The sequence below is a fragment of the Mytilus edulis genome, chromosome 1 (genome assembly GCF_963676685.1).
Source record: "Mytilus edulis chromosome 1, xbMytEdul2.2, whole genome shotgun sequence".
NCBI lineage: Eukaryota > Metazoa > Mollusca > Bivalvia > Mytilida > Mytilidae > Mytilus > Mytilus edulis.
The window spans coordinates 116,226,588-116,249,239 of NC_092344.1; the positions used below are offsets into that span (position 1 = coordinate 116,226,588).

Sequence of the window (22,652 nt, forward strand, 5' to 3'; positions counted from 1 at the left end):
CTTTTGTTTGATATTCTCAGAATAATAAGCATGGATTTCTTACGAAAATATGTTTTGATCTACGATTGAGCAATTGATTACATGATTTAAGAAAGTCAGCTGAATTCAATATAAAAGTTAAGTATACATAAATAAGATGTGCAAAGACAAAGAAAAAAAAGGGAAACAATATAACTCAAAGTCCTTTATTATTATTTCAGATTGTTCGTAACTATATGGATGACCATTGTTTTGTAACATGTTACTATATATAATTTGTTTCATAGCTGTGTTTTTAGAATGTAAAAAACGATCAATTTGTTTTAATCGGAAATAAAAGTACAAGGTATCTGAGCCACTTCATGTATAATAATTTGTCCACGCGTTTTCTGGTATCACTTGTAGAAAACAACATATGTTCTTACCATTGCCATCATTAGATCTACTGGACTCATCTTGTGGGGATTGATTCTATGGATAGTTTTCTTTATAGTATCAAAGTCTGGTCTGTTTATAATTACAGTATCCCAACATTGATTCAGTAACTACAACATTTGCATTCCATTTTATATAACAATGTTTTGTATTTTGAACTATGAGTTTGTACAAATTATGATTTGTATTTTGACTTCTTTACAAATTGCAAAATATTCACGAAAATTCACGTATAACTTGAACAACAATTTTATAACTTGTATTTTGGTTGGAAATTTTTTTTTATACACACCACAGAATTGTTATTGAATGACCACACAGTACACCTGATTTATCAAAACTAAAGTTCTTTATCATTCGTTGGAGCAGGATAGTGAATTATGGAATCGTGAATTGCACAACATCTTTCGACAATCACATTTACATTTAGAAGTGCTGTACCCGCCTATAAATTTACATGAAAGAAATCCCGGACAACCCATTTTGTAAGGCTGTTTAACTGCTTCACGTAGCGAAATTTGAAGCTTAGGAACCGTTGCTGTGAATTAACATGTGTCTTTCAGACCTTCATTTTAACTTAAGACGTAAATACCCTGTTTAAATTCATACAGCTGTTCCAATTAGATACTCAATATCTCCAAATTCAACAATTACGCCTCAGATATTTCGAGGATTGGTTTGGACACGATCATACGGAGAATTCTTTATAATAACATTAAATCTAAACAACAAGTTCTGATAGTTACTGTCCCGTTTTCTTGGTAAAATATTAGTCTTGGATCTATTGTCCACATAGTTCACGCTTTGGTAAGAATGATTGGTGTTTCAATGTCAGTGGCATACTCAATTTAACTGTAAGCCCATTATGATTGTTCTTGGTGTACACATCATTGTTCTTTCGTGTATCATTCCCTGCTAGGTGCAGAACATTTTGCAGTAACTTAAAGAGCGTAAATAATAATATTATAGCTTTGGCCACGTATTAAATCAATTGACCCCAAAGTAAACTTATATATGTATTTTAACTCAACCCATAAAGGATTGAAATATTTGAAGTCCTGTGACTAAATGGAAAGGTTCACATCAACTCTCGTGTTGAGTCGCGTGTTTAACGTCAGATTGTAAACGTCACACAGGAAGAGATATAAAATAATTTTGTCGTTCAAAGTATTTTCAAAATTATAATAGAACAATAACATAAGGGCATTACAATAGAACAATAACATAATGGTATTACAATAGAACAATAACATAATGGCGGGATGTTTAAAAGTACAGAGCTACGTCATTTGTATCAAAGAAACACAAAAAGTCACACGTACAAAACACATCATCAAAAGAGAAGATAATACAAACAACACATTGACGGGAAGAAGAGTTAAATGTGAAAGACAAAAGATGCAACTCCTGATACCATCATTTACTCGTCGGCTCAAACGAGAGATGAACAAGTATCTTTGTACTTTGTTACTAAGGTATTCTGTGTGATTATTTAATAACAACTCTATGGTGAAGTGTATCAATGCTTCTTTAACCAAAATCCATATTATAAATTATTGTACAAGTTATAAGTGAATTTTCGTCAATTATTATACAAATTGTAATTTGTACAGGCTCTTTTTGTACTTAATTAGAATTTGTACAAAATCAAAATACAAATTATAATTTGTACAATTATTTTGTACTAATTATAACTTTAAAATATGAGCGATGACAACCACTGACGAGTTTTTTTACTGACATCCAAACGAAACTAAATAACATCTGTATGTCAACCTAGAATTGCCAAGAATATGTGTTGGGATTAAACATTTTTTTAATATGTCAAAATGATATTCACATGAATATGTGTTGACGTTTAACGAGTTTGTTACATTTGATGGTCTTGTTTTTCAATTGATAAAAACCAAAATGAGAAAGGATCTGTCATATATACACCATTCCTGCCAAGTTTGGTTTGTATTGGCTATTTTGTTGCAAGATATATATTATACCAAACTAACTCGTTTTTTTTAACTTAAACTTGAAAACAGATATGATGAGCAGAGTATATGAATTTAAGTTTATGATTTTTGAATACGTATTAGTGTTGTGTTTCTGTTGTATCGTAGTATTTGATGTGTTTCCCGCAGTGTTGGTTTTTAACCCGGATTTGTTTTTTTCTCAATCGATTTATGAATTTCGAACAGCGATATACTACTGTTGCCTTTATTTAGTGCATTGACTTAAATCTGAAGTTGGCTTATTGTGAAAAGAGGTGGTATTGAATATGTTCAGCCTTATTTCAGATATGGTATTCCTAACAGAATTTTTTCATCACTATTTATTTTAGTAGTTTCGTTTAAGTTTGATACACAATATAACTAAAGATCTCCAAAATTCAAAATCTATCAGGGCAAGAAATGCATGAATTCCATCCTCCTAATGTTAGTATGATTATTTATAAGAACTACTAAAAAATTAAGTCTAGTAAACAATGAATAAGTGAATAAACCCATATGCAATGACAAAGCAACATTAGTATTTATATTTTTTTCAAATTTTTAAGCTTTATCAATAAATCACTTACATTGATATAATCATCAGGACAAGGGCACGTATTATCTTTATCTCCATATTCTGGGTCGAGGTCTGGAACAGGAGGTTTCCAGTTTACAGGAAGGTCATTTACATCTTCGTCCTGTAAATATCTTCAGGTAGAATTATTTGATGTATTGCGATTGGATCGTGAAAGCTCTGTTATATGATCGTGAATCAAATATTATCTAATTTAATGAGTTAGACGCGAAAATAATTTATTATTATGATCAGTATATGGAAAAGTCGAGGTTTAAAACTAAACCGTTTTTACAAAATTACAAAAGGAAGATTGATCTTCAAATGACTAAACAACTTTTCTTTGAAAAATCGCATTACACTTTATTTATTCAAATTGTTCTCAAAGTTACTTTGTGTTAGCACAATCAAACATTTTGAAAAAATGAAATATTTTCAAAAAAAAATTTTTTTTTTTTTTGGTTCGTGAAAGATCGCGTACCACTTTTTACAGATTGTGAAAATTATCGTAAAAAATCTGATGGTACGAAATACATTGAATCATAATTCAAAAATAAAGACATATATGGAATTCATTTATACGAGTCAATGCTACTGCAGATATTTAAACAGAAGCTTTTTTTTTGCTATTCAGTTTTCTTAAATCAAACAATGATTGCTCATTAATAGTAATTAAATCAGCCTGACTCAAGTATTTTACTTTCAGATATTAAAATTAAAAAAAAATATTACACCATATGGATCGTTGCGTGTCGCTATTTCAACCAATATAATAGCAAAGGCATAAACATCTCCAGCTTCAGTGGGGATGTATGGAGACTGTCCGGACAACTCAGGTGCTCGATAAACATGTGTTCTCATTTCCTTGTAATAATCATCATCATTATCATCATCGTCGTCATCAAGGTCTATCATCATTTTGTCCTTTGTCCGGTATTCTGTAAGACCATAGTCTGTGACTTTCACTGTCCATCTATCATCCACTACACAGTTATTACTCTTTAGTCTTCCGTGGATTATTTTGTGATCATGTAAATGATTCATGCCTCTTGCAATGTCGCTTGCAAATGAAAACCTTAAATGTCAAAATAAATATTTACAACTTTGATAAACTATTGAATAAAAGCATGCGAAAAGAGTAAACAACCGAAACCATTGTGCAAGAAATGTTTACTTTGTCCATTCTAATAAAAAAAATAGTCTGGAGATTATCAAGCGAGATCAAAATTAATTACTTAGTAAAGATTGATTTATAAACCTATGATAAATGAGAGGCAAAGTAAATTAAATATCAACCCTATTACTCAATTGGAAAGACAATTGACTGCTTTCAATCTTATTCCATTGGAATAAAATTTTAAAAAAGTACTATGATACTATGATGTTTTGTTAAAATACCAATACATCTAAAAATTACTTTCCATAAGTATTTTAAAATCTTGTGCTGCTGTTGTAGATTACCAACCTGAATGCCCAGTTGAGTGGCACTTCATCATTCATAAGAACATCACTGATGCTACCTTTAGGACAGTACTCTGTTAGTATACAAACGTTTGGTACATCTATACATCCTGCTACAAACTTACACAGGTTTAGCTGGTCTAATTCTCTACAATATATCGATAAACACATGTTGCTGAAATATTCACATTTAGCATTCTGCAATTGTGTAATGGTCGAATTGGGTTATTCACTTCATATAACTAATGTCGGCTGATTTTTTCATTGATATTTGTTTTTGCATTCAGTGATAAAAATTACATTCATGTTCAGGGCGAGCATGAATTAATAAAAAAAAATATAACAATTTAGCTAATTGTGTTTAAGTGCTGGAAATATGGACTGCCACTGGAAAATAAGGTAAACAGGCCACTGATCATCCGATTGAAGTTTGACGATTAAAGTCAAAGCTTCTTGGCTCCAAACCCCCATTAATTCCAGAGACATTCGGGCTATGGGCCGGAGTATCCTCATTTTATACTTGTTGATAGTAATATATTAATACTTTTATTTTAAAATTGTTTGTATGCACATTGAACGACAAATCTATGTGACGTATAAAATTTTCTGACGTCAGACACACAAATCAATAAATGTGTTTGTAGATAGATGTTTGTGTGTTCTGTTAACTTGTTCCTTTTAAAATTGTTATACGATGATGACTGATGTACCCATATTTTGACTTTTTTATTTATTGTGTCTGTTTAGTTAACGCATCAATGTAAATATAACGGAATTTGATTACACTGTCATCAAAGTGAGAGGTTTAGCGCTATAAAACCAGGTTTAATCCACCATTTTCTACATTTGAAAATGCCTGTACCAAGTCAGGAATATGACAGCTCTTGTCCATTCGTTTTTGATGCGTTTTGTTATTTGATTTTGCCATGTGATTATTGACTTTCAGAATTGATTTTCCTCTAATTTCAGTATTTTTGTGATTTTACTTTTTACCTAGTAGCTTTAACTTCTTTTCGTATCTTTGATGTTAATGAAAATTCTTTTTTCTTTATTTTCCTGACGCAAACTGTTCTACCTTTGCTGCAAAATCGAATTTTTATGTTTTTAATAAATAATATCAATTTAATAACAACAAAAATTAAAAACAAGTTATAGCTAAAAATTACGATTGATACGGTTGGAAAGGTAAATGCAATGTAATAAATATTGGAAGCAAAACAGATATGAATAGAAAAGATGATATATAAACCTAACTTGTCATTGAAGAGTTGTTGGAAGATACAAAGAGGACATAAAAAAACTCGTATGTCGTAGGGACACTGTCTATGCCTAGGGCAAATGCTATGTATTCTGGATATGGACGTGTGTGAATACGTTAAGATGTCGTCTTTGTTACCATGCTAATTTTGTTCCGTAATTCGTTGATCTTTTCCTGTATATTAATTCTTTTTACTGAGAATGTTCAAAAATTGGAAGCAAAATATCTTCAAAATAACCTCATGTAAAATTATTGAGGACAGTAAGAACAGTTTTGGTTTAATGCTTGAAACATTTCATAGGATTTTTCAACCTCATGCATAAAATCGCGAAAATCAAGACTTAGTCAATCGTTCCAGTGAAGAAATTATTACACTGACATATTAATTTTAAAGTGAAGTCCATGTATGATTAGTTTTTTTCTATAGAAAAATCAACTCGTTTTTACAGATTGAAAACCTGGGATGCTTTATAACGTGAGAATGCAATAATCTATATAAAATTTTATGATACAATTTATTATTCAATAGCAAGGTAACTGAAATTAAGACCTGAAATATAAAGCTATTGAACTTCTGCTCATGTATTAAATTGCTCCCAAAATATACATACTATATAGCTGTTTTAGCAAACACTTGTTTTCGTGTTGCGGACATAGCCATACTGTTAGTCCCGCTCATGTCGTTGTTACTTGTACAATTCACACTGATCATACTGCCAAATGCACCTCTTAGTCCATCATCTGAAATACATGATTAGTTTATGGGTATATAAACTTTTACTGGTCATGTACATTGCGCAATGTTTATATTCAGCATCTAGCAATAATTTATAGAGTGTCATTCTTGAACTGGTTTTATAAATTGACCTCGGCTCTACAATTTTGATGTGACAATTTAGTTTTGTGATCGACTAGATATAAACAACGGATTCCATAAAAGGATTTAAAAACTATTACGTTTTCATGTTTCTTTATCGATGAGGATGCGGAGGAAGGACTTTTTTTTTCACATAACACAAAATAAACTATTTCGTATTATTTGCAATTCTTTTTTTAATTGCTTATCATTTTCAATATTAAAATTTCAATCTATATTTTATAGTTTTTAAGATAAAATCGTCATTACCCTTGCTTTTTACCTCTTTGTTCTTTTTTATGCCATGTAAGTCATTTGTGTTGGTAGGCAGGGTCATCGGACACATTTGTTTTAAACAGGATACTCCATTAATGATTGTGGTCAAGTTTGGTTAAATTTGCCCCAGTTTGTAAAACAACGACGACGGACTGCAAGTGATGAACAAAGCTCACTTTGCCCCTTGAGATAGGTGAGGTAATAAAAAGCGTATGTTTACCTTCTTTGATGTCATCGTGTTTAGCAATCCATGATTCGTCCCATAATAACTTTCTTTGTTGATATCGAAAATACTACAAGTTAAAAAATAAGTTTGCTTAAATATATAATAAAACATTGCGGTTTGAATACCATTAAGACACCAGTCCACCAGGGACCGACCAAATGACGAAGGTCTTAGCAACTGTAGAACACCATACGGTCATAAATATTGAGCAAAGCCAGTACCGTATGGTTATAAGCATTGAAAGCCCCCGAAATGACAAAATGTATCTAAATTTATGATTTGTAATAAAGATAAAAAAAAAAAACAAAAAAAAAAACATATATTGAAAACAGCGACCGGCGACAAACACTGAATTACAAGGTTTTGATTAATACTTTAGGTTAATTTCTACCAATTAAATTAAAAAACGAAAATACGATGAAAGATTACACAAACAATTCAATCGTTATAGTGAGTTGCTCTACGATGGCTACATTGACTGTACCAACCCTTGCAACAGCTCTTTGAGGGGTTGGTAGCTGGCCTGTTCCAAGGCATATCGTCTTTTCTTCTTCAAAATACCACAATTTTACAATGATTAAAGCGCAAGTAGGAAAGACCGATTACATGGAGTACTGAATTATTAGGGGTAGATGTAAGATTTAATCTAAAAATACATGTTTTGTTATGTTTCTTTACCTATTGCATATTATAAATTTCATGTAAATTAATTAGCCAGCAACTGAATTTATTCCATTTACTTATTTAAAAATTCAGAGTATGTTTTGGCAGATAGTTATCAAAAAGACCTTTCAACACTAAACTTACTCCAAAAACGATACACGCTGCAGTAACGGCAAGGACTAAAAATGTAACAATAAGAGCTATCGCCCATGACTTTAATGGACATGATCCACAGTCCTTAGGACACGTCTCACAATCCTCCCCAGTGGCACATGTACCATCCCCACAATCTAAAAAAAAAGTGTATGTTACAGACAATATTGATAATGTCAAAGCAAATTGATATTTTTGATGTATTTAGTAAAGAACATTTGACACAAATGTAATTGTAAAACATGTCCAGCTATAAAAGAGGGACGAAATATACCAAAGGGACAGTCAAACTCATAAATCTAAAACAAACTGACAACGCCATGGCTAAAAATGAAAAAGACAAACAGAAAAACAATAGTACACATGACACAACATTGAAAACTAAAGAATAAACAACACGAACCCCAGTGTAACAAGTGTTGCCAATAAACTTGATTATACCTACAACAAACCGGGTCTAGTTATCTTTATTTTGAAGTTTATTGACTGCAGCCTCCTCGATAATGCCAAACAACGCAAGCCCATATAACTTTTCCATTTTTAATTGATTTGGTATGAAACATTTTCCGTTTGGTAATATCTAATATTTTTTTTTTAATTTTAAAATACAGTTCAACATTTTTTGAGATACTTGGATCTACTGTCAAGAGTTAAACGTCCTCACTTCCAGTGCTATTTACCCCATTTAACTCAAGTTTAGAGTTCTTTCTTCAGAACTTTTGCCTTTTGCTTTCAAAGTTTACATAAATAAACCCAATTTGCTTCCTATAAAAATAAGTTGAAATGAAATGACTTTATTGAATTATAGATAATGTAATGTTGTGTATCGAACTAAATTTCAAATTACACACTCTTAATGGTTTTATGTACATCAGAAACATGTCTATCTTGTCGTTAACCTACTATAAATTTTACTTAATGAATTTATTTTCATTACTTTGAATATGGGTTTCTCTGTTAAAAAAACCCGGGTTTCTCTGTTAAAAAAACCGAATTAATAGCAAAAAAAATCACCTGTTTTCGATAGTACCCTAGTTTCTATTTCCAAGGCCAAGTGTAGGCCAGCAACTTTAAAATGAGCTATAAGAGCTGTTAAGCCTTCTTCGTAAAGTCCGCCAATATGACTTGACCAATTTCCCTGTTGTACTGGACCTACTAGTACTGAAGAATGTGTGAAAACACTACCAGTCGGAGGTATCCAAGGTCCACACAAAGCGTTAGGAAGTCCAGCAAGTGGACAAGAATGGGCATTGACATGATGCACACAACAATTAGTTTCGTCTGCACTAGTTGCAGCAGGACAGATCGTATTCTCGCACCAAGCCTGTGCTGTCGTATCATCGCTGTGAAGTATACAAATGAATAAGTCGTCATATTTTTAAATTTTGTGAATGGAATCGTAAGTGAACGAATAGTTATAATAGAGTACACAAGCATAAAAATTAATATTGCAATACATGAACGTTGGCATGTCAGTAACTGCTATTAGTTCTTTATTTATGTATCATTGTCCTTTTCCTTGGGGTTTTATGTTACCTATTCTGACATCGGAATCAAACTTCTTATAAAATGAGTTTTGCTGTGCATATTGTTGTGTGTTTTCTTGTTTGACTAGAGGTAAAGGGGAGAGGCTCACAAAACATGTTTAACCACGCCGCCTTATTGTGCCTGTCCCCTTAGAAGTCAGGATCCTCTGGCCTTTATTAGTCTTGTACATTTTTTAAATTTTAGTTCCTTTATATGTTTTTAGAGTTTAGTATGACGTCCATTTTCACTGAACCTGTACACATTTTTATTTAGGTGCCAGCTGAGGCCCACCTCCGAGTGAGGGATTTTCGCTCTATTGAAGACCCATTGTTTGACTTCGGCTGTTATCTGCTCTTTGGTCGAGTTGTTGACTCTTTGACGTATTCCCCATTTCCATTCTCAATTTTATGACATAAAACTTATTGGACATTGTTCTTTTGTTTTTGTAGGGTCATATATATATATCTATAACTCTCGAACGAACTCAGCAATCGTGTAGTATTACAGCGCAACTATATAAATCAGATGTTATTCTGATAAAGCCAGCATTGTATATTCATATAAGAGAAAAATACTATATTTTAAAAATTTTCAATGAGCATTTTATTTCTTCCTATATATAATCTATAGTTGTGTAGATCGACATTCAACAAAAAAATCTGCATACCCTTTTTTGATAATGAAAATCCATTATCAGTTGTGTGTAAAACAAACTGTTAACCTTTCTATCTACTAATTTATATATTTCAAAAGAAATATACATGAAGAAGAAACGACTTAAAAGTAGAGATAATAAGATTCAAATTATTATTATGTACCGGCATATCAATAATTTTATAAGATATATGTCTTCAGTAAAACTAGAAACAGGTTTGTTGTAATAATTGTTGTAATAATGGACCAATGATAAAAAATTAATATTCATTTTGTTATTTTGGTGACTATTTGAACTAAATCTATCCCATCGGACTTGATATGTGGAAAAACGCATTCAATACCAAAAGGCAATACTTGTATTTAAATCATTAAATGGTATGGTTCCTAACTATTTACAAGAAAATTTTCATTTTACTGATAATCAAAACTATAACTTACGTTCAGCTGATGAAAAAGTATTAAATCTTCCAAAACCAAAAACAAATTTTTTAAAGAAAACATTTACATATTCAGGTTCTCAAATATGGAACAGTTTACCAAATGAAATAAAAATGAGTAATACACTTGTATCTTTTAAAACAAAATGTTACAAATTTTTCATCAATTGTGCAAATTAATATGCTTTTTCATTATTATTTAAATACAATTGTATATTGTGTATAATATAACTTTATAATACTCTATGTACTTATAAATATGTTATTATTATTTTGAGGACTCTCAGGAAGATTAGTTTTAACTAATGGGATCATCCTCTTGAAATAAAGATTATTTATTTATTTATTTTTATTTTTATATGGTTAAGTACAACCTACCTCTAGGTTCAACTCTAGAAATTGACAAGGAGGTTCGGATGAGACCAACACTTGAGGACAAAAGAAAGGATTTTAGTTGTCTAATTCAAAACCATTTCTATGTAAAAACATTCGAGCAGCTCCTGCATTTGGAGTAATAATCTCCTAATTAAAACGATATTTCATGACTTATGTTTCCGTACATGCTTTTCTTGAAAGGGTTGCTGCTGACAAGGAATCTATAACACAAAGGATTCCCAGTGGTTATAGTTAATGTTTTATGGGCGCTATCGTGAGCTGGTTGACTGACTTTTAATTAAGAATATCTGTGTCACAGATAGCAGCGACTATGTTTCAATAGTCATAGCCGTTCTCCCTTCCTCTTTTTCTCAACTATTACATCATTGAAAGAGACTAAACACCAATTGTTAATTATCATGAACAACAAAACTTTTTCCACGTCTGAGCACATGATATCAGTCCTAGTATTTGTCGAATTCCGTCGTGTCGTTCAGTCTTTATTTTCTAATGTAGGGTTTTATATATAATTTATGTTTATTTCTTTTCTTTTTTGTTATGATTTGGGGCGGTCTATCTTCAAGGAATTTTGGTCCTCAATGCTCTCCAACTTCGTACTTTATTTGGCCTTTTTAACTTTTTTTGATTCGAGCGTCACTGATGAGTCTTGTGTAGACGAAACGCGCGTCTCGCGTATGTACAAAATTTAGTCCTGGTATCTATGATGAGTTTATTCATCTGCTTTGTACGTTTTGATTCTCTATTTAGTATACTGTTAGTTCAAAAATATTGGGATATCTTTATTATTGCGAAAAATGCGACAGGGCTTTAATCGCAATAATTTAAACTCGCATTTTGATTTTTTTTTTATATCAATTCAAACAGGATTTTTCTAAATATCGCAAAAAATAAAATGGCATTAATGTCGATCTTAAATGATAAAATCGTAATAATAAATGCACGTTATTATCAAGTTCTGAATTGATAGTGTTCGGCCTCTTTTTTATTTTCAAATATACTAGATATATGAGCTGATTTTTCATGTACAACTATTCAACAACGTGATCTGTCAAGTTAACAATTTTGAGACATACAATCGATAACATATACAAAGTAACTTTTGATAAAATAAAATAAAAAACTACTGACAACCATTACCTTGAAAGACACGTGAACATGCGGTCAAGTTAATCTATTATATGTTATATGCTGTCGTAGGCTTTCTTTTGCTTTTTTTCAGAATTTGTGACGTTTTACTGTTAGATAGTACACGAGTTAGGTTTATTAGACATTCTTAAGATACATATTTCAACCTCAAGACTGACTTTGTAAAGGAGGCTTATCTATCAATTAAAGATTTTAGTATAAGAAGAGCTATATGTAAAATGAGAATAAGTGCTCATGATCTTAGAATTGAGAAAGATAGATATAGTAAAAAATATAGAGAGAGAACTCAACGTCTATGTAATCACTGCTTATCACATGGATCAAATTCTATTCAAGATGAGACCCATTTTACAGTAAATTGTCCATTATATAATGAACAGAGGAAATATTATTTGATAAAGTTGTCACTTTTTGTACTAATTTTAAAGAACTACCTAATGATAAGAAATATTTCTGGCTGTTCACAAATGAGCATTTACCTACTCTCATGTGCCTAGGAAATTACATCATTAAAGGTTTAGAAATAAAATCCAGATGTAAACAAAATATATGAAATAATATAATATTTTATTGTTATAACATTTTAATATAATAGTTATATAAAACACATGTTGTGTTAGGCTCTGATCCTGTCCATAACGTTATAGTATGGTATTTGTTTTCTGTTTTGTTTTTTCCAATCATATTGTGTTGTAAAATGATGCCCTTTATGGGTTCTTGATTAGATTAATAAAATTCTTATCTTATTTTATCTTATAGTCATGCTGAAAGTTAAGTGCATGTCATTAATGACAGTCCTGGCGTACTTACGAAAATCCTGCCGCACTTGGTCCTGAGTTATCGAAATAACCATTAGTAAAAGCCCAGGTATAGAATGTTGTATCTAGAATGAGTTCGTATGTGACGTTAAACTCTGTTTCTGCTTCTATTTCTGATGGAGGGGGGACAACCCATCGCATGTTGACGCCTGTAATGAAATGATTGTATCTCCTAAGTGAGTTAAAACAATAAGGAAATATACATATAAATTGACATTTATTAAAATCATATACTGAATCAATGGACAAAATTCCACATTCATCTAATGACTAGTTTTGTATCCCACTGAATTTAGATAAATTCTTTTTGGACTATAATTATGTTAATACCGTCTTTTCGTCTTTTAGTTCATAATGTCTTGAAGGGAGAGGGTCATTGTCTCAGACATTGACGAACATCCGACCTTTTATTCAATTCATAAAAACTATGAATAGAAAGACTTTCGCATCCACTGACTTCGAAAGGCAAACTAGCATTTCTCAAATTGGACTGAACCTGTTTTAAGAATTTCCAGCTTGCCCATTCTAGAAAAGGCATGTATAATAAAGTCGACAGTAGTTAACCGATGTTCAATTTTTCGGTACAGTACTTATAACCTAATGTTCAGTGGTTGTCGTTTGTTGATGTGGTTCATAAGTGTTTCTCGTATCTCGTTTTTATATAGAATCGACCGTTGGTTTTACACTAGTAATTTTTGGTACCCTTTATAGCTTGCTGTACGGTGTGAGCCAAGGCTCCGTGTTGAAGGTCGTACTTTGACCTATAATGGTTTAATTTTACAAAATGTGACATGGGTGGAGAGATGTCTGATTGGCATTCATTCAAAAAAATCATTAAAAGTAATTATATCACAATATCGGTAATACAGACAATAAAATAAATAGAGAAAGTGTTCCATGGACACAGTTGATACCCCGCTTGCATAATTATATAATAAAGTCCCTTAACTCGAGAACTGTTTAAATGACGCCAACCAAAATCGAACTTGATTTGTGTTTTGTCGTAATAAGCATTGTTTGTCAGTTTCATAACATTTGGTTGAGGCAAACTAAAGTTAGAGAACGCATTTTTATTTATTTATGAAGCGGCATAACTCCAATACGATAAAAGTGAAGCCACTCAAGTTCGAAATTCATCTCTGTTTTGTGATATTAAGCATGGTATATGTGTTTAATAACATTTTGTTGAGGCAAACTAAAGTTTAATGGAAACTAATTTCGGGACGTACGTTCGTACGTACTGACTGACAAGGATTACAATTCAAAATGCCCCCTACGTTGACAACGGGGGCATCACCAAATGCTAGATCATCGGTCTTTAAGAATTGCCTAACCTTGAAACTTGACCGAATGTGAAATATATAATTTTTAATACGTTCTCATGAAAAATACAAGACTAAAAAGTTACAAGTATGAACTACACACACAAATAGCAGCACTCACAACTAAAGCAAGAGCAACACGAACCCATTTAAAACAAAACCAGCCCCAAATGTGACAAACGGTAGATCCCATTAGAGAAAAAGAGGACTGGATATTCCGTAGCGGTCAAACAACCCAATAAATTTTCTAATCGATGGGTTTAAAATGTACTTATTTTAAGATATCAGTATAACAGTCAAAGGACAACCCATCTACGAGAAACAAAAATAGCGGTACTTCATAAAAAGAAACCAAACAAAGAAACAAAAAAAAGAACTTTCTTAAAGCATTTCAGTCACTTGTCAGAACAACAGTTTAAGCGAGTATTTTGACTATACGTAAATGAGTCGGAAATAGACGAATACAATGATTCCCTATGAAAGTTACATATGCATTGCGTTAGTGAACCATTAAAAACTAAAAATGTATGTACAAAAATAATAAACGAAAAACAAAAATGTTAGATAACAACAAAAGACAACCACTGAATTGCAGGCTCCTGGCTTGGGAAAAGCAAATAGAGAATGTGGTTGAGTTGAACTAGTTTGTTTGCCCCAACCTTCCCTTTACCTGGGACAATGTTGCAACGGCACAACACAAGAACAAATTATACAAAACGACAACCGATAATCAAATATGAGAAACAACAATAAACGAAAACCACTGAACTATAGGCTCTTGGATTGGGACAGCCACATATAGAATGTGGCGGAGTTAAACTAGTTTGAAGACGTCAATCCCTCTAACCTGTAACTGTGGTGTAACAATACTGAATAAGAACAAACTATAATCAGTTGCAAAAGGCCTAACTCACCAGATGAATACAAATAGAAATACATTAAACATAAACACGAAATGAGCGTGGCATGGGACTTTCAATTACATCCCCACAACAAAAAGACACTAAGTACAGACCTGAAAGTACTCGCAGTTACTGACAGCTATACGTGTAGTTTTTAGTCAGTAACTACTAATGAACAATTATGCAACTAAGACTAAAAGTTCTTATATTTCACTGTTCTTGAAAATTACGAACAAAACATCAAGGACTATTAATGGACTTAATTTAAACAACAATAGTGAAAATTCCCTTTTGCAATTTTGCCTTTAAAAGTCATTTGGCTGGAGATCTCATGTAACGTTAAATGGCTTTTGAAAATAATTAATGCAACATCAGTGAATTCAAAGCAGTGTTCTTTTTCTGTTTTTGTGTCGTATATATCTACGTTCAAACCATATTTCCTTTTGTTCAAATAAAAATGCATAACAACTATCTAATACTAAATCCAAATGGTTATTTGTCTATGCTATATTGATCTATTTCGCTTTGCATACATATTTGTTAATAGTTAGTTTCCCAGTGGATTCAACTAAATATCTCCAAACAGACCGTTTCTGAATAGTTTGTTTACCACGTTTGAAAAAAACTAAATTAACCTTTTATATTAGTGTTCTGCAATTACCATTCAAAGGTATATTAACGGCATCTTAATAGTAGTTTCTAGTTATAATGTTTATTTATATATTAACTTTGTGTGGAAAAGTAAACACATAAAAATCTGTTTTTCTTGATTTGTAAAAACATAATTCGCTTTGCAGATGAAGCATAACAGATTGATGATTTCTATAGGATAAAGTTAATATAATAATATGAAAAAAATAAAACAACAAACGATCTGTTGTTTTTGTTTGACTTTTTATTAAAAAAATTATTTTGAATTGTACACACAGTTCTCGGGTTTGACCACCAAACAACCGACATAATTATGGTATTTTGCAATAAAAAAACGGTTCTCGCAGTCTAGGCTATTAAAATCTAAGAACCTACCTGTTAGAGAACTTCTGATATGTCAATGTTCGAATTGTAAAACGTTATATACACGTTAGAATTCTAACTAAAGCAAAATACTACCAGAATATACAATTGTCCAAGAGGAAAGACAAAGAAACGTTATGAAGTAATGCAGTAACGACCTTCATTGGACACTCATGAACAGAGTTTGGAAAACCAAACAGTAACCCAAGGTCAACTTTGACTGGGGAGGTTACATCCTTAGTTTTAGGTTAGTTTTATAATGTTATTATTGTTTAGATTTGAAACTCCATAGTCTTCGTTGTTTTGGTGGTCATTTTTCATAACAGTTAAATATAGCAACATTTCATAATTAAACACAATTGTATCATTTTTTTAATTTCAAAGCTGATAACCTAAACCATACATGGATTTTAAATACAAACAAATACAAACACAATGTATCAATGAAATGATAACGATAACGTGTAAGCTACTGGACGAAAACCATCATAGTATCGACCCAATAGAAGTAAAAACAAACAAAATTGGTTTCCGCTTAACGGAAAAGTGTTATATAAGACCAGAACGCGTAAAAAATCAGAAATAACAGTTCATAGAGTTTAATAAATATTCAGACCATAGGAAAGTAAATTAGTTATATTTCATTATATCACGAATGTTACTCCTGCTCCTGAAAGATGCAAACACTTTCCACATTAAGTTTATCATTCTTTCGACAATTTAGTTTTATTCACGACACTGCGATAAAAGACAGGATGAAAAATACTGTCTGATATTGTTTTTTTACTACAAATATTATATTCAATGATATTGTCAGTATGTTTTTATGATTTCACGTCTGTTGTAACTGTAACCCTTTAAACATAAAAAAAAAAGATGCGGTATGATTGCTAAGAGACAACTCTTCACAGGAGACCACACGACACAGAAATTAACAACTATAGGTCACCGAACCGCCTTCAACAATGAAAAAAGCCCATACCGCAAAGTCAGCTATAAAATGTTCGAAAAGAGTTCCTTTTGTGTTACCGACCGTGCATTTCCCCAGTGAGATTTACATACTGATGGAATTCCCTGCTATTTATATACCACTGAATGAAAAAGTTGATTGTTTTTTTATGTTCAATGTGAAAAACATATATTGAAGTTCAATTAAAATGCCACTTTTGTCAAGATTTAAAAAAAAAATGTTTTTGTGACTTCCTACTATATGGGAGGCAACTCCATAAACAGCTGATTTTCACCTGTTGCAAAAAGCACTTTGATTTGTCAGGTAAGATAGCTCCTTTCGGAGCAGGCGAACGTAGGCTGAAACTACGTTTTCTTAAATCAGCCGGATAAGCTCTTCGAAATGCATTTTAGGGGCCAGCTGAAGGACACCTACAGGTGCGGGAATTCTCGCTACATTGAAGACCCATTGGTTGCCTTCGGCTGTTGTTTGCTCTATGGTCGGGTGGTTGTCGCTTTGACATATTCACCATTTCCTTTCTCAATTTTATATTATAAGAAATCTCAAATATATGCACAGGTTACTGATCCGTGTGTCCCAAGGTGGTCTGTTTTTAAGGTTTTTTAGGGGGAAAATGCCTAATTTCCAGCTGATAACTTGTACCAATTTGCATGTTTAAACAAGAGATGTTGGATTTTTTTTTATTTATTCAGAAAGTTCATAGAATTATCTTTCCATTGATGTATAGATATCTATATAACTATGAATATCTGACTTCTGCATGATGGGTCCACTATTACATGCCCTATTACAGAATGACGTCACGTAAAAAACTGTTGATTGCACCCTAAAAACTTCCATTTGTTGTCTTTTGTGTGGGTTCGACGACTTACAGAAAAGAGCGACGATTTACAGAAAAGAACCGAAAAGGACCGAACATGACCAAAAAGAAACCGAAAAGGAAATCGATTTTTTTTTATATCGAAGGAAATGAGCAAAGTAAAAAATATTTAAAAAAGTGATTGTATCCAATTGAAAAAGGGGGAGGTTCTATAGAATAGTTATAATATTTATTTGAAAATTTGCACAATTCACTAGTCGAGCTGATTCGAACTGGTCACAAGCAGACAAAATTAAGATATGATTTTTTGCTCACACCATTTTCCATTTTTTTATGGGATAAATAAATTTTCTTTGTTAACAGTGATAATAACATGATTTTAACAAAAATTTCTATAAGGTTTTCTTATTTTTTAATTATTATTTGATGAGTTTTAATATACATATAAGTGATTTTATTTCCGGTCTCTTGGGGACAGTTGTCTCATTGGCAATCATACTACATCTTCCTTTTTTATATTAAGGATGAAACTGGGCCCTGTAGTTTTGCATCGGTGGATTACATTTTTATCTTTTGCTCATATTCAAACGTATGATTTTACCCATTACACATTTGATTTTAACTTTTTACAGTTAGTTTGTTTAATTGTTTAAGAGTTAAATGTACAATTATACTATCAACATTATTTATTACCCTTTAATTTAAAGCTCATAGTTATTTTCTAATCATAAAGTTGTTGGTTAAATTTCATACAATATTTTTTTTTTCATTTGCTATTTTCTTTTACGCCAATACAGTGGTTAGGATATCCTAGCTAAGATGATTCAATTTTGATCCTCAGATAGCTTCGATGTGCATGTTGAGACATGTTGTAAGTCGGTCCTAACTTTATCATAATTTCTGTCCTAAGACTGGATATCTTTTAGGAACGATCTTAGGACAGTTTCGATAAACAGGCGCTAGTTTTCATAATGTTATTATGTAACAAATATATTTTTATTTAAATGAACAAATGACTTTTATTTACTCTCATTTATATTTTAGGAATTAAGCGTAATGCCTGCACACATTTTTTAGGATTTAAGCTTAAATAACCTCATTTATGCAATAGACTTACTGCCTAGGCGTTAGCTTATATTGACTAGGATTTAAGCTTAATGCCTAATTTCACTTATTGTCGCTAACATATACATTGTTTTAACTTTATATAATAAATATATGTATCCTCTTTTCGGTCCTTTTCGGTTCTTTTTTGTCCTTTTCGGTTCTTTTTTGTCCTTTTCGGTTCTTTTCTGTAAATCGTCGCTCTTTTCTGTAAATCGTTGGACCGATAGCGTAGAAACGATCAAGTTAGTTCTAATGAATATACTCCAAGGTGATGAGTAATTTGCATCAACTGAGAATGTCAAAAACTTACCAGAGCAAGACGTTAGAGGTGTTGGGGAATTTGCATCAGCTGCTAATGGCCAACAATGGTATTGTGCATTTCCAAAGGAATGATAGCCTGACGTGTTTGAGATCTGAAAAAAAACCAATTATGTATTTAGCGCATTTTTACATCAGTTCTATCAATATGTAATTTGATATATTTTTAAGTAACAAAATGTTAATAACAAAACTAAAAACAGTAAGAATTGAAAATAACTGTCATATTTCTGACTTGATACAGGCATTTTCCAAAGAAAAGGGAGGTTAGACCTTGTTAATTAGCTATTTAAACCTTCCACTTCTCTCCACTGTACTGATATGTTCAGGGTATGCATGGTATGAACTAGCTCCAATAATATTTGATAATAATAATTGTGTAACAAAATTGGCTCACGTGTTTGAAAGTTTTAGCTTATCTAATTTAACATCAGCTTGAGATCAAAGACAACATAAACTGAAGTAACAATCAGAGTTGACCATGGGGTCAAGTTTCTTTGTTGCCACACTTAAATTTGTTACTATCAGTTGCTTGTTGATTTTCTGTCAAGTTCGAATGTGCGATGTCGAACCGTTATAACTCTTTCGCATTTAACTTTCATCAATGATCAGGTTTGTTTTCTTTCGAAAAAGCAATGCCAGCGGAAACCCAGGTAACGATTTTACAAAACGAGCATGCGTTTCTTTTTTTAAACTACGATAATTAGTACTAAGTTTCTTTTTGTTGTTGGGATATACAAGTACCTGGCCACGTCCTTTTTTGTTAGATGTATTTCTATTTGTATTTATAAGATGAAATCAGACTTTTTCAACTGTTAGTTCTTAAATTGTACTGTTACACCACTGTCCATGGTTAAAGGGAGGGTTTGGATCCCGCTAACACATGTTTAACCCCGCCACATTTTATATGTATCTGCTTTTCCCAAGTCAGGAGCCTGTAATTCAGTGGTTGTCGTTTTATGATGTGTTTTATATTTGTTTTTCGTTCATTTCTTGTATATAAATTAGGCCGTTAGTTTTCTCGTTTGAATTGTTTTACATTTGTCATTTAGGGGCCTTTTATAGTTGACTATGCGGTATGGGTTTTGCTCATTGTTGAAGGCCGTACGGTCACCTATAGTTGTTAATTTCTGTGTCATTTTTAGTCTCTTATGAAGAGTTATCTCATTTGCAATCATACCACATCTTCTTTTTTACATAATGTATAAACGAATTTTGTTAAATATTATAAACATTATATTAAGAAGATACCAAACTCTCAAAGATAGGAATACAAAGATACAGTCAGGTTTTGTTTTGTTTTCAGTGTTTGTTTGTGTTTTAGTTGGGGTTTTTATCTTCATGTGTGAGTGCATAACTATCTGTCACTTTTGTAGCATAAGATTTATTCATTAACATATTCATCTTCTTTATATTTAAAGCCACATCAACCCAACTTTATATAACCCCTCTCATGCCATATATAAGGACAAGTTATGAGTTTAAAACATGTCTTGACTTTACTGCATTAGGCTGTGTTGACTTTAATCGGGTTAACCTTTTGGTATTATAACTCTCGTGTATTTTCGTCATGTTTGCTGCACCGCATTTTTTGTTAAGGACATTTGTGATGGATGTTATTCAAGAAATACACTTTCGTTAACTTTTTCACTTTAAAAATATCCACAGATGTACTAAGTCGCTTTACCTTATACAGATTTATTATTGTCCATTTAACATGACAAAGAGGTAAACAGTTCGGTTGATAATATTTTGAATAAATATTATATTATTTCATCAAAGCTGAAATGTTTGACTAATAAACAGTGTTTAAATTAACATATAGCTCACAAAGCTTTCAAAAATTGCAAGTAGTCATTAAAAACCTCAAACCTGACAATGTATTTCATACACAAAATTTATTACAAGTTATGAAAGGTGTTACATAATGAAAAACGTTGACCAACACGTGTAAGTAATGTAAGTATTTAGCTTTTACTTATTTGTATATTATTTATAATGTCTCTATTATGGTATAATAAAAAAACTTTATTATAAATATAATAAAGAAGAAGATGTAGGGAAAATATCCATAGAACAAAATTTAAACGTCACAGTTCTAATGAAGGCCACATTTTATTATAGTATTAATGAATGGGTGTTTTTATAATGGCCCTGTTCTATGTCCAAGGTCTGTAATAATGGTCGAGGAAGTCTGTAATGGCCCGAACCAACTGAACAAAAGTGTGTGTGTTGCTGCTAACTTGATGTACTGTCTTACTCTTTTAATGACAGTTTAGTTTGAACAAAATAATTTGTACTTCACAATTTTAAAGCTTTAAATATACCAAATTTCCAAGTTATTAAGTTGAAAGAAATATGTGTTAAAAACAGGATGAACAGTGATCCCTTTATGTGGTTCTTTAATGTTGGTTGCTGGTTACTAAATTAAATAAAATACAAAAAGGTATTATACTCTTTACAACTTAGTTTTATTAACTTTATTAAAAACCCTAACAGGGCTTAATACAGACAAACTGGGCATTAATACAGGGCCATTACAGAAAAAACAGGGTCATTACAGAAAAACAGGGCCATTACAAAAAAAACAGGGCCATTACAGAAAAACAGGGCCATTACAGAAAAAAACAGGGCCATTACAGAAAAACAGGGCCATTACCGAAAATATGTAATTTTTAATAAACAGTCACTTTTGGCAATAATGCATTTAGTTGGTTAATAAATCCAAATAACAAACTCTGAAACCGACCAGCGTCAATAGTCAGTTATACTGTCATGGTGAACAAAACAATCAAATACAGCAACAATCACTTATGCCTACAACATCCCACACCATCCTTTTGCCCTAAACCATGCACATACATATCTACATCGAACACAAGCGGATGATATATAGTTATGGAGTGTTTTCCGTTTTTAGCTCTGTCCGTTCTTGCGACCGACTTTTACTTCCGCAACTGCCCCTGAACATCATAACAGATCTTCTTTTTTTTTTTTAGCTTTCACAGAAATTTTATCACAAGATGTTCTTTCAGTTAGAGTTTTTTTTTTTATCATTTATTGATCCTAATGATTTTTTTGTGGGTTAACATTATATTGACGTTCTCATAAGCGCACACTACAATACACGTTTGTATCCCTTTGTCAGACATTTTAAAGCACCCTTATAATCCTCAGCATATAATACCATTGTGCACCTCTTATCGTGTTTTGGTCCGAAATAAGTATTTGTATATCCCCAAGGACTTATATATACGTCCCTGATATCCCTAAGCAATTCATAGATTTTTCATTGCTGTATGCGGATGAAATGTATGATTGTGTCAGCTTTGCATGCAGAACCCGAGTCACCTTG

General features: G+C 31.8%; 1 protein-coding gene across 1 annotated transcript in view; it reads right to left on the reverse strand.

Annotated features, from left to right (window-relative positions):
• The window catches only part of LOC139501784 (atrial natriuretic peptide receptor 1-like), a 37,822-nt gene that overhangs the window by 8,510 nt on the left and 6,660 nt on the right, over positions 1 to 22,652 (reverse strand). The window contains exons 2-12 of the mRNA XM_071290961.1: positions 19,290 to 19,392; positions 12,837 to 12,993; positions 8,878 to 9,206; positions 7,855 to 8,000; positions 7,042 to 7,114; positions 6,301 to 6,430; positions 5,425 to 5,511; positions 4,436 to 4,579; positions 3,703 to 4,045; positions 2,984 to 3,094; positions 405 to 524 (exon numbers count right to left, since the gene is read on the reverse strand). Of these exons, the coding sequence (XP_071147062.1) occupies positions 405 to 524; positions 2,984 to 3,094; positions 3,703 to 4,045; positions 4,436 to 4,579; positions 5,425 to 5,511; positions 6,301 to 6,430; positions 7,042 to 7,114; positions 7,855 to 8,000; positions 8,878 to 9,206; positions 12,837 to 12,993; positions 19,290 to 19,392 (1,743 nt within the window). The remainder of the gene's footprint in view (positions 1 to 404; positions 525 to 2,983; positions 3,095 to 3,702; positions 4,046 to 4,435; positions 4,580 to 5,424; positions 5,512 to 6,300; positions 6,431 to 7,041; positions 7,115 to 7,854; positions 8,001 to 8,877; positions 9,207 to 12,836; positions 12,994 to 19,289; positions 19,393 to 22,652) is intronic.